The sequence below is a fragment of the Danio rerio genome, chromosome 8 (assembly GCF_049306965.1).
Source record: "Danio rerio strain Tuebingen ecotype United States chromosome 8, GRCz12tu, whole genome shotgun sequence".
NCBI classification, from domain to species: domain Eukaryota; kingdom Metazoa; phylum Chordata; class Actinopteri; order Cypriniformes; family Danionidae; genus Danio; species Danio rerio.
In genome coordinates this window covers 39,898,376-39,911,420 of record NC_133183.1, presented here as the reverse complement: position 1 = coordinate 39,911,420, position 13,045 = coordinate 39,898,376, and the positions used below count along the sequence as shown (strand labels likewise).

The 13,045-nt window shown below is 36.1% G+C and overlaps 1 protein-coding gene and 1 long non-coding RNA gene across 6 annotated transcripts; one reads left to right on the top strand and one right to left on the bottom strand.

The window, feature by feature from the left end:
• Nucleotides 1-888: 888 nt before the first annotated feature.
• Nucleotides 889-4,433, bottom strand: LOC110438815 (E3 ubiquitin-protein ligase RBBP6-like). 2 transcript variants are annotated; one of them, XM_073910838.1, is made up of 7 exons: nt 2,320-2,909; nt 2,030-2,126; nt 1,851-1,926; nt 1,623-1,711; nt 1,486-1,546; nt 1,244-1,383; nt 889-1,148 (listed from the first exon to the last, which is right to left on the bottom strand). In XM_073910838.1, exons 1-7 carry the CDS (start codon nt 2,477-2,479, stop codon nt 974-976), a joined length of 798 nt encoding a protein of 265 aa, XP_073766939.1. In that variant the 5' UTR covers nt 2,480-2,909; the 3' UTR covers nt 889-973. The 2 variants fall into 2 exon arrangements, with proteins under 2 accessions (XP_073766939.1, XP_021327780.1); XM_021472105.3 differs by lacking the exon at nt 1,486-1,546 and having other exon boundaries at nt 2,320-4,433.
• On the top strand, nt 3,268-12,501 carry LOC141375856 (uncharacterized). 4 transcript variants are annotated; one of them, XR_012384658.1, is made up of 12 exons: nt 3,268-3,380; nt 3,655-3,818; nt 4,895-5,062; nt 5,347-5,408; nt 5,691-5,769; nt 6,005-6,080; nt 6,395-6,471; nt 6,793-6,876; nt 7,207-7,261; nt 10,077-10,128; nt 10,338-10,415; nt 11,714-12,501. It is a non-coding gene; the product is annotated as an uncharacterized lncRNA (long non-coding RNA). The 4 variants fall into 4 exon arrangements; XR_012384659.1 differs by having other exon boundaries at nt 3,651-3,818; XR_012384661.1 differs by lacking the exon at nt 7,207-7,261.
• Nucleotides 12,502-13,045: the final 544 nt, after the last annotated feature.

Here is a 13,045-nt window from a genome sequence, read left to right as displayed (position 1 = left end):
AGCACTCAGCGGAGCTAGTGAGGTCACTGTGAGAGGCGGGGTTAGGGGTGCACACTCACTGACAGCCTAGATTTAGCCTGGTTTTAACCAAGCCGTCTATTAGACTTTTAACCCTTATGTATTGTTCATATTGTTCAAGTGGCTGTTTTTTGCCCCCAATGACCTCCATTATAACTAAACTTGTTTTAATTGCAAAGCCATGACACCAGATAGTAACTCATTCTTTATTGTTGGTGGTTTCCCTGTTGGGATGAGATAAAATGAGTCATTTTTACTTTTGATGGTCAGTTGGCACCTTTAAACACCCCAAAAAAATGCTTGCTGGGATGGTACCAAGAGGCTGTGCTCACTTCTGGACAGAGGGGGTGTAGACTTGCAGCTAGTGCCGATAAGTGGTGCAGACGCTGAGGCTGTTCTGTATGCGAGTGTTGAGGTTTTGAAACATCAGCTGACAACGTGTAGGTAGAGAGTAGCAGGTTCTGGGAGTAGATGAGCTTGTCACCGGTGTAGACTTTGACCGACTTGTGAAGTTACTCACAAGACCTCCGCTTATGGGACATTACCATTCAAATGAAACGTTTCCAGCAGAATATGACGCTTCAAAAAACTCCATCGGCACTGGTAACTATGAAAAACACGACTGAGCACTAATAGTGTACTCAACACTTTACACTGACATTTGAAGGATCACCTGACATTAAAGACTGAAGTAAGAACGCTGAAAAAAACCCATCAGATTTTAGCCCAGAAGAGTTTCTCTTTTCCTAAATTAAAGCAAAACTTCATGATATTGTGTTTATGAATTCATTCGTGTGTGTGTGTGTGTGTGTGTGTGTGTATGTGTGTGTTGCACTGCTGGAGTGAAGGTTAACCAGTCCACACAGTTCATGCGGCTATAATCTTTATTATCTTTTATTAATAAACTATGTACAATATTTACACGTCGGCTCCAGGTCTCTTGGATGAAGGTCTCTCAGCGACGTGGTCTCTTCTGGTCGCCGCGCGTCTCTGGTGAAGATGGGGAGCGGGACCGTTTCCCTCCGGCGTCCCGGACCGAAGATGCCGCACCTGCTGAGGACGAGGAGGGCAAAGGCTCGGTCTGGCAGGAGAAGGACGGCCTCTTTCTCTTCTCAGCAGCATAGGCCTCACTGAACAGATCGAGCGCAAACACACACAAGCAGACATCATGTGAGATTTGGACAAACACTAGAACATGCGGCTATGCCAAGTACAGTTTACTCACGCGTCTATGATGGGAATGACGTATCGGCCGCTGCCGTCTATCATGACTCCCTTTCGGTCTGGGTCGTCCACCTCCAACAGGAAGCTGCGGGGAATCCCTGTGCTCTTCCGGATGCGCTTGTGCGGCGCGGAGCGGCTGCCCTGTGAATTGAGGAGTGACAGTCAAACTCTGAGCAAACAATCTGACTGATGAGGACAAGAGCTCAAGTTCACAGCAACCGTGAGCTTGGAAAACCCAGTTACCACATTAGTGGGGCAGTGCCTAATGTGGTGTCCCGGGATCCCAAGCAGCCTCATGGCCTCACTAGTGAACATCAGAACCATGAGAATCAGCTCAGACATCTCTCACAAAGCAAACCTGTCAGTGTCTGAACGCTCACCTGCTGGAGTAGTAGCACAGGCTGGACTGGTACATCACCGCTTTCAGCTTGTCCTCCTCTGACGCCTTTGCCTCAGCCAGATTCTCAGTCTGTTTCACAGGCATTTGCACATTTGAATCTTTTTCACCCTCAACCCTTCAAACAATCTCAAATCTCCCTAAGAAGCTGAGTGCGTGTGCGTATATTGTGTGCTTTACATTGCTATTGTGCTATTCATTTGTTCAATACCTTCAACAACTGCTCCAGTGAGAGGAGTGAAGGATCAGCTCTAGGTGAAGGTTCACGCCAGCGTCCAGCTTGATGTCTGCAAAACAAAGGAGCTTGTGTGACTAAAACACCAGGGACAGACCAGGAGTCTTCATATAACATCTAACAGAGGACGCGTGTGCTCATTTCACAGCACTTACCCAACAAATCTTCTGTTTGAGGACTTCAGTCCCGCCGCAGGGATCCGTCTGATGATGACCGACGTGTTTTTAGGGATGAGAGCATCATCTGTGTATTCTGACAGCAAAATAAAATCAGAATCAGCACATAATTATGGAGCACGGTATACTTTGAGAGCCATTAGCCTTTTAAAACAGCCAAAACATCCCTACATGTCAGCATCAGCACCACCTTACAGCTTCCAGAAGTGTCTGATGTAACGCATCTAATGTTAGCGTAGAACAGTTGAAGTGTCTTTTCCTCAACTCACCTTCATCAGTCTGGGCGTTGCTGATCTTCAGCTGGCAGAACTTCAGCCTCTTGCTCCTCATGATCTGCCGCTTCAGCTCCCCCGCGCTGATGTTGAGGCCTTCAAACTGGAGCGAGTCGTAGGTGAGTCGACTCTGGAACCTGTAGTGAACACAAGACATACTGAACACAAACACAAAGCACAGCGTAATAAAAAGGGTCAAACCTGAGTGATGGGAACAGCAGGCGATCAATCGACGTATCCAACGATCAATAATATCGATAATCTGGAAAAATTGTCACGGAGGACGCAGAGATCAGATGCCAATCGACACAGCGAGATTCAAACAACAGCCACAGGACGGTTGTCATGGATGCTGATGATGAACACGTGACGCATGCGCTGTACAACTTCCGGCAATATTATCATTATTAATATTAATTTTATTGATAGTAGTAGTAAAATCATTGCGATAAGTATAATAAAATAAACAGCAGAACAGTTGGCCATCTCTGAATAATACACAGCGACGTTTCCCTGCACGAACGATTCAGGCCTTCGCCAAGAAGACTCGGGTGAGTCGATGATTCAGGGATTGATTCAACTGTCCGTTCATCCTATTGGCTTCTTTGGCTGAATGAATCGTTCAATGCTTTACTCAAATAAAGCGGCCTCTTGCTGCCACCTATTGGGGGTTTGCTTTTTTGTTTTCAAAAGTACTTTGACACTTTTTTAAAGGCACCTTTAAGTTCATTTTTGCACAAAAGCTCGTCTCTGTGCGTTCTGACCGATCGCCCGGTCCCCACTATGTTTTGCCTTTAAAAGACTCAGGGGGCGTTGCTGATATGCCTAGTGCAGTTTTTTCACTGATCCCCACCTTGACCATTTACCTGAATTGAGTGTGTAAGTGTGTGTCGGCGCACTGCTCTATAGCGGTCCTGTAGTCGGATGGCGGTACTGCACCCTGACACACACTTGACGCAATTCACACACTCTGCCTACTGCACATGCGCAATCTCATAAGTGAATCCGACTTTAATCAACTTAATTAACATCTATCATCAAATTATTCGAATTTTTGGGTAAGTTAGAATGTTTTTCACCATCATAATGTAATAAAATAGGTTATATGACAAATACTTATGTTGCATATTTTGACAGTTATCAGGTATAGTTAATTAAATGTTTTAACGAATTTCCTGGGTGTTTTAATCGATGTTGTTTCAAATTACGTATTAATATAACACTGATAAGACACAAACTACAGTTCGGTATGTAATTTAACTTGTTTACACGAGTAAAAGTTACTCGCGCTAATGTGCTAACGTGCTAACTGCCCGGTGCTACGTGAGTCAGAGGCCGGGGTGGAGTGCATGAGCCGCGGTCAGACAGTCACCAATCACCGGGCGGCTAAATGGATCGACGGAGGATAAAACCATTAAAAGATGCGGAGAAACACATCACCAGCTCCACTGACAAGACCCATTCACTGGAAACCGAATATATAGAAGGTTACTAAGGTATGTTTTCATAGTTCTTGTATCGTACTTTTTAAATGGTTAATTGCTTTAAACATTTAACGTTAATCCTGAAATAACACTATTATATACTATTTATACGTTAATGTAGTAATATAACGTTAGAGGTTATAATTAAAATGTGGGGCTATCTGGTCCTAGAAATGTACTTAATTTATTGTTCTATGACGTGTAGAAACGTTTTATTTTAGATAAATAATTATAATACATAAATGTTCACTGTGTGTGTTTTATTTATTTATTTGCTGTCAACTGGTAGCCTTTTACAATAAGGTTAAATTAGTTAATGCTGGTTAATGCATTTACTAACATGAACAATAAATAATACTTTATTACAGTATTTGTTCATGTTTGTTAACTTTAGTAAATGAAAATAAAGTTGTTCATTACTAGTTGAACACGCACAATGCATTAATTATTGCAATGCATTATTACTGGTACAAGCATGAATGTAGATTTGAATAATGCATTAGTAATTAGTAAATGTTAAACTGATTAATAAATGCTGTACATGCATTGTTCATTACTAGGTCATGTTAGTAAGTACATTAACTAATAAAACCTAATTGTAAAGTGTGACCTGTAAACAATCGAAGTGGAAAAAAAGTTCTTTAAAACTGTCCTAAGAAAGAAGAACAGGTGTTCAATAGTATTAGAACAACATTGAGGAAAGGTTCTGATCCACTTCAAAAGGTTTACTGTATTTATAATTCACACACAGAGAGGATGCTAATGTGAGGTTTTTGTAGTTTTTGAACCCTACACATTTCATTAAATCTTTTAGGTCAGAGTTTGAGTTGTCCACATTTATTAAAGGAAGTTTTGTGGTTGAGTACAAATGATAGAGCTTGTGGAAGCAAAGCATATATGAGATATAATAAAAATACTGTCTTTATGTTTGACTTTATATGGTAAAACAAGAACAGGTGGTTAAGTGTTTTCCCCATTCAAATGTACATGTATATATTACATTCATTGTGTTTGTATTCATGCCATAGTTTAGCTTTTTATTGCTATGAGAGGGCATAATTAAAATGTTGCTTGCTCTTTTCTCTTAGTTTTGCAGCATTGATGCCGATCATGAGGACGATCTGCACCCTAACTGCACTGTCAATAAGATCGTTGTTCAGAGAAAACCTCATTTGTGCCTTTTTGCAATCAGGGATATTTTCTTTGGAGAGGAAATAACGTTTGACTATGGCGCATGTGATTGGCCTTGGAGAAAGGTTTGACATTTTGATTACTTAATACATTAATCCTTAATACATTCAGCAAAGCTAAGAGTTTTTTAATGTTAATATAGATTAAGGGTAAATCTGTTCAAAAATAAAGAGTTTGCATCATCCATAAGAGATAATGAAATCAATCTCTTAATATCTTCTTCTTGTCTTAATGGGTAAAAAAGTTTAATTAATTGGGTAATGCTTTACTTTAAAGGGGGGTTCATAAGACTGTCATGAAAGCTTTATAGTCATGACATGACTTATATAACAAAGCTGTTTTTAAATAGCTTTCATTGAAGGATGCCCATATGACTGCAGAAGAAAACTGCTCCGACAACTCTCTGATGAGGTATGTTTATTAGTATTATTATTATTATTAGTAGTAGTAGTAGTAGTAGTAGTAGTAGATGTTGTTGCTGTAGTAGTGCATTTAATTGTAATTATTTAACTTAGTGTGTGTCCTAATTTATGAACATATGCAATAGTGTAACATTGTGGGGACCAGAGGCATGTTAGAGAAGCTGTGAAACACACTTAGTCCTCAATACACACACAGTACGGTCTGACATAGTGGGGACCAGGAGCCCTGAGTACTACTGTCTAATTATTATTTTGTGTTTTTTATATTCAGCTTTCATTGAAGTATGATCATATGACGAGAAGAAGAGAACTGCTCTGCTCCAGTAGGAGACCCACAACCCTCTGATGAGGTGTGTTTAAATTTAATAATAATAATTATTATTATTAGTAGTAGTAGTAGAAGTAGAAGTGTGTGTCCTAATTGGTGAACGTATGCACTAGTGTAACATTGTGGGGACCAGAGGCATGTTAGAGAAACTGTGAAACACACTTAGTCCTGAATACACACTCAGTACGGTCTGACATAGTGGGGACCGGAACCCTTGAGTACTACTGTCTAACTAATATAAATTTTTTTATTTTCAGCTTATATTGAAGGATGACCATATGACAGAGGAAGAGAACTGCTCTGCTCCAGTACGTGACCCACAACTCTGATAAGGTGTGTTTAATGTTGTTGTTATTTTTATTAGTAGTAGTAGTAGTAGTAGTAGTAGTTGTAGTAGTTGTTGTTGTAGTAGTAGTGCATTTAATTGTAATTATTTTCTTAATCAAAATCTAGAAATGAAATAGAGTGTGTGTCCTAATTGGTGAACCCATGCACTAGTGTAACATTGTGGGGACCAGAGGCATGTTAGAGAAGCTGTGAAACACACTTAGTCCTGAATACACACAGTAAGGTCTGACATAGTGGGGACCGGGACCCTTGAGTACTGCTGTCTAACTAATATTTTTTTTTTAATTTTTTTTATTCAGCTTTGCTGAAGTATGACCGTATGACAGAAGGAGAGAACTGCTCTGCTCCAGTACGTGACCCACAACTCTCTGATGAGGTGTGTTTAATGTTGTTGTTATTATTTTTATTAGTAGTAGTAGTTGTAGTAGTTGTTGATGTAGTAGTAGTAGTGCATTTAATTGTAATTATTTAACTTAATCAAAATATAGAAATGAAACAGAGTGTGTGTCCTAATGTATGAATGTATGCACTAGTGTAACATTGTGGGGACCAGAGGCATGTACCAGAGGCATGTTAGAGAAACTGTGAAACACACTTAGTCCTGAATACACACAGTAAGGTCTGACGTAGTGGGGACCGGGACCCTTGAGTACTACTGTCTAACTAATATATATATATATTTTTTTTTATTATTCAGCTTTTATTGAAGGATGGAAGGATGACCATATGACAGAGGAAGAGAACTGCTCTGCTCCAGTAGGAGACCCACAACTCTGATGAGGTGTGTGTATAATAATAATAATAACAATTATTATTATTATTATATTATTATTATTATTATTAATATTATTAGTTGTAGTAGTAATAGTAGTTGTTGTTGTAGTAGTGGTGTATTTAATTGTAATTATTTAACTTAATCAAAATATAGAAATGAAACAGAGTGTGTGTCCTAATTGGTGAACATATGCACTGACATTGTGGGGACCAGAGGCATGTTAGAGAAGCTGTGAAACACACTTAGTCCTCAATACACACACAGTAAGGTCTGACATAGTGGGGACCACGACCCTTGAGTACTGCTGTCTAACTAATATATATTTTTTATATTCAGCTTTTATTGAAGGATGACCATATGACAGAGGAAGAGAACTGCTCTGCTCCAGCACGTAACTCACAACTCTGTTATTGCATATCAGATTTAACGAACCGTTTACTACGGATTTCATGTAATTTTGATAACTGCATTAATCAGATGTCATCAAGCTGCTGTGCCGTCAGCCAATCGTTGTATTGCTGATAATGATTTTGAGGATCGATAGATCTGTCACAACACACAGTCACAACACCTCTCAGATCAGTTTAATCTGATTCGCAAACTTTTTTGAAGAACCAAATTAGCCTAAGATGAGTTATCAAGATTAAAAGATCCAGGATCTGTAATATATTCTTAGATTATTTAAGCGAGGTCCGAAGAACAGACCCCTGGACCCTTGAGTACTACTGTCTAAATTATATTTTTCAAAATAAAAATTATAAATTATATATAAAAATATGTAAATATTTTTTATAAAATATTTATAAAATTATATATAAAATATATATTTTTAATTATATACAGTTGAAGTCAGAATTATTAGCCCCCTTGTTTATTTCTTGTACTAAATTTCTGTTTAATGGAAAGCAGATTTTTTAAACACATTTCTAATCATAACAGTGTTAATAACTCATCTCTAATAACTGATTTATTTTCTCTTTGCCATGATGACAGTAAAAATTATTTGACTAGATATTTTTCAAGACACTTCTATACAGCTTAAAGTGACATTTAAAGGCTTCACTAAGTTAATTAGGGTAACTAGGCAAGTTATTGGAGGGATAATAATATTGACCTTAAAATGGTTCATAAAAAATTAAAACTGCTTTTATTCTAGCTGAAATAAAACAAATAAGACTTTCTCCAGAAGAAAAAAATATTATCAGAAATACTATGAAAAAATTCCCTGCTCTGTTACACATCATTTGGGAAATATTTGTAAAAAAGTTTTAAAAAGGTGGGCTGACTTCAACTGTATATACTTTCATATATATATATCATTTCATATAACCATCATTATACAATAACTTGACTAATTACCCTAACCTGTCTAGTTAACCTAATTACCCTAGTGAAGCCTTTAAATTTCACTTTAAGCTGTATAGAAGTGTCTTAAAGAATATCTAGTCTAATATTATTTACTGTCGTCATGGCAAAGAGAAAATAAGTCCATTATTAGAAATGATTATTAGAAATAGTTATTAAAACTATTATGTTTAGAAATGTGTTGAAAAAAATCTTCTCTCCGTTAAACAGAAATTGGGGAAATAATAAACAAGCTGTCTAATAATTCAGGGGGGCTAATAATTCTGACTTCAACTGTATATAAAGAGTTTCATTGCAGAACGAGATATATCCATTTAAAAAAAATGTTGGTAATTTTGACATTATTTTTCAGGACATCAACAGTCAAGTTCATTCACAATTTTTGTACATTAAACTATAACTTGAGCTCAGTGAAGGCCAGGAACACAATATTTTCAAATCCAGGATATTTTTTATTTAATTTTATGTCTATAATTAAGTAAAAAAAGACATGCCAAAATGCTACATATTAATCCAACCCACATTGTCAAACATGGAATAATATATGCAAAGATTGATTAATAATAATAAGATTCTAAGTTAGATTTGGCCAGAATGTACACAACATAACATAACATAACTTTTTTTTTTTTTTTTTTGCAAAACGCTACATCCACCTTAGGCTATATTATACTACATTAATACCATTACCAAAAGCTAGTGAATCAATGTTTTGTTTGATAAGTAAGATTAAGTTAGTTAGATAAATGACCTTTAGCTTGGTACAGAAAGAGTGGGGGGCGGCTCCTTCCACACCGCTGCAGAAAACCAAACCTGTATGATTAGAGCGGGCGGAGCTGAGTCCGTGACACAAACTTGCCTCGCTATGTCATATTTAATGAATTATTTCACTGTAATAATAATAATAGCTTATTTATTTGGTTGTGAAAAAGCTAAACCGTTTTCTCCATAACAACATGTGCCCTTTAAGTTCCTTTGTAATAAATCAACAACAACAAGAATTAATTTTAAATAATAGGTGCAACCACATAAATAAATCTTCAGATAGGCTACTCAGCTACATTTAAGAAATTATTTAAAAAATAAACTTATAAAGAACACTTGCAGACAGGTATCTTGTGATGGGGAGTAGGAAAAAAGGCGCTCCTAGGCCTTCTCTTGACATCAGCGGAGACTCGTTCCCTGCTGCATTTGTGTATTGTTGACGCAGAAGTATCTTATTCTGGTCCACTTTTGTGGCCTTTTTATAATTTTTTGTGAAGTTGAAGACTTCATCTTCTATCGCTAAATCAATGAGCAAACTCTGAGCACTTCACCGGTGATGACTCTCTTCCCAGGGGATGCTGAGCTCGCGCCGCATCCTGAACGCTCTCTAACTGTTATATCGCACTTTGTAAAGAAACTGGTCTGACGGATATTGCGTTTTGTGAAAAAAAATACGTTTTGTACTTGGCCTAAAATGTGCATTCTTAAATGTTATTAATGGCAGCAATTGACACATAGATTAAGGTACATCTGAACAGTGATTTCCAATAATAAAATCCAAATGTCAAAAAATGCCGTTTATCGCATTTTGCAACCGAACTCTTCATATGTATGTGTGTGTTATGACTGTATGACTGCAGAAGAGAACTGCTCTGTTCCCACAACTCAGTTTTTCTGGGACTTGAAAACAGACGCTCAGCAGATTTTAAAGGGGGGAATCTTGATCAAATCGTGGGTTTACACACAAACATGTAATACAGTGCCAGATTTTCTGGATGTTATATACACATTTGTATTTGCAAACATATACCATATTGTTTTAAATGATGTATTTTTGTGTGGGTTTTTACATTCAGAGAAAGTTACAGTGGATCGTGATTTTGGAGGAGGTGAAGTCCAATCTAAAAGGTAAAAATATTATTTATTTTTCTAATCAGATTTTTTCTTTTTTCAGAATGTTTATTTTTATCATGATATGTATGTGCTATGTTTGAAAACTATTTTTAAGCTACCATCACACGCTTTTACCCATTAAAAAGAACAACACAAAATCAAATAAATATTTTGGTAAGCTTTATGCAGAGAAGTCAACTCTCAGACTTGATTTTTACTTTCAGAGTCCCCTCAAGTATCATCACCATGGTACAGTGTCTGTGAAGATAGTGATGCAGACCCAGCATTCACAAAAAAGAGAGGTGTGATCATTAAAGTTAATTTGTGACTGACTTGTGTTATTGTACAAGTCCAAATGCACAAGCTCATTTACATAACATGTAGGGTAAAACAGGACAGAAGCACATTACTTCCATGATGATTTCAGTACAGTTGCACTTGATGTCTCATTTCATGTTAGTTAAACAATATTGCTAAATACTTTGGAAAAATATACTAATTGCATATCTGGTTACACTTTATTTTGATAATTTACTTTACTACTACTACTAACTACAAGTAACTGCAACTACTTGTCAACTAACAGTATTAGACTGTCTGTTAGAATCAACACTGCTAATGCTCTACTAAATTTATATAAGAATTAGTCATATTGTACTAATTTTGAGCGTAACCTAACAGTCTGCTGTACTATTTACTGAGACCAATGAGAGTTGGTTTTATTGAGGTAACCTTAACTGTCAGCTAATACTCTACACTCTAAAATTAATAAAAATAAGTAATAATAATTAAATTAGCAGTTTTTCATAATTTGTTTTTATGAAATCTGTTTGTTTCTGCTTTTGAATTGCATTATGGGATCTTGATCTTTCTTCCAACAACTTTTAATCTTAAAAAGTAAAAAAAAGTGACTTTTTGTTTGGGTTGTTGTTGTATATTATGCTACAGAAACCTTGTAATAAACTGCCGGTACATTTTCTGTTATTCTAAAGACTTATTTATCTCTATATATTATTTCTTATACATTATATTATTTCAAACTACTAAAATGTCAGTAAAAGTCACTTTGTTAAACTGTAGAGTTGAATTTTCAACATCAAAAGTGCACAGAGCAGAGATCAACATCCCATAATGCAATTCACCACCACAAAAAAACAAACAAAAAAAAAAACACTTGTAAATCACAAAATACAGGAACTGGTAATGAACAGATATCTGTTACAGTGTAGTGTTTTGAGCTAAACTTGAGCTAACAGTCTGCTAATACTCTACTGATAATCAGATGAGCGTTAGTCTTATTGAAATACTCTAATACATAATACTTTACGGTGAGATAATTAACGTAGTTGCAGAGTTACGCATAGTTAGAAGAATGTCTAAACTGGACTATGGAATAAAGTGTAACCCCATTAACCAGATTTGGAGTTATTAGGAAGTATTTTTTAATCCATCTCCATCTTAAGTATTTTTAATAATAGGCAAGACATATTTTTCTAGCATTTTCTATCACAATATTAAACTAACATAACAGCACATGTTGTAAAAATGACTGAACATTTATGCAACTAAAACCACTTTTTTATATTTTAACCACCCATAGGTCCCATAAAGAGAAGATCCTGGAGCAAACAGGAAGTACATGCTGTGGTGAAAGCTGAACCATTGGCTCTAAAAACCAGAGATTGGTCAGCTTTGGATTTTTATATTAAAAACTGAATCTCGGCTCTTTAGATAAAAAATCTGAATAACACTTTTATAGTAAGTATACACTATACATCATTAGTTTAGCACTAACTCTACATTAATAGACTTTAGGAAGCAGTTTATAAATACAGCTTCAAACGCTGTATTCTTGACTTGACTTAATTGTATTTTCATGCTTTGTTACTGATTCATTTTTCATTACTATATTATGTATTGCATTATTTACAAACTATTTGTATATAAGAGTAGTTGGTGGTTTTTAAGATAATTCAGAATGAGTTATTAAATGATTAATAAACTATTCAAATGAGCATTTATACATGTTATATTCAGGCATATAGTAATTGTAACCATGTGTGTTAGTAAATGCTATAATAACACAACTTCATGCAGTTTTGTGACCTAAGGACTGTTTATAGTTGATAAATCCCTTATAAATGTCAATTTAAGGCTCAGTATCTAATGAACAATAAATCTTTGCAATCTTATTTAAAAAATTCTGTAAAGTTTAAACATTGCAAAATAAAAATACAACATCATTTCAAAACAACAATTAACAATATGACAAGATTCATTTCAGTGTTTCTGTGATGTTTGCACTGTACAGTAATTTTATATTTTGATAAGATTGCAAAGATTTATTTTTCATTAGATAGTTTCATTTGTGTATCTTGAAATTAATGGAAAAAAAAATATATATATATATCTTCTTTGGCCTTAGTCCCGTATGATTGCGGGGTCGGCTCTTTTTGGAACAAGGCCTTCAGTTTTAGACTTGTCCATATGATAACGACTTTTTTACACCTTCCGGCCAGCCTGTCATATGGGCCTGTCACACTCATACACTAGGGACAATTTAGCCTTCCCAATTCACCTGTAGCATGTCTTTGGACTGTGCCTTTGCACCCGGAGGAAACCCACACGAATGCAGGGAGAACATGCAAACTTCTCACAGAAATGCCAACTGAGCCGAGGTTCAAACCAGTGACCCAGCGACCTTCTTGCTGTGAGGCGACAGCACTACCTACCGCGCCACTGCTTCACCATATATATATATATATGTATATATATATATAAAGCTATAAATCACTCCCCCTTTTAATTTATTTCTTTTTTTCTGTGTAGAATATAGCTGAGATTTTAATTTTCATTTATAAGGGATTTATAAAGCATCAATAGTCCTCACTTTAGATTAGCTCACAAAACTGCATGAAGTTGAGTTAATAAA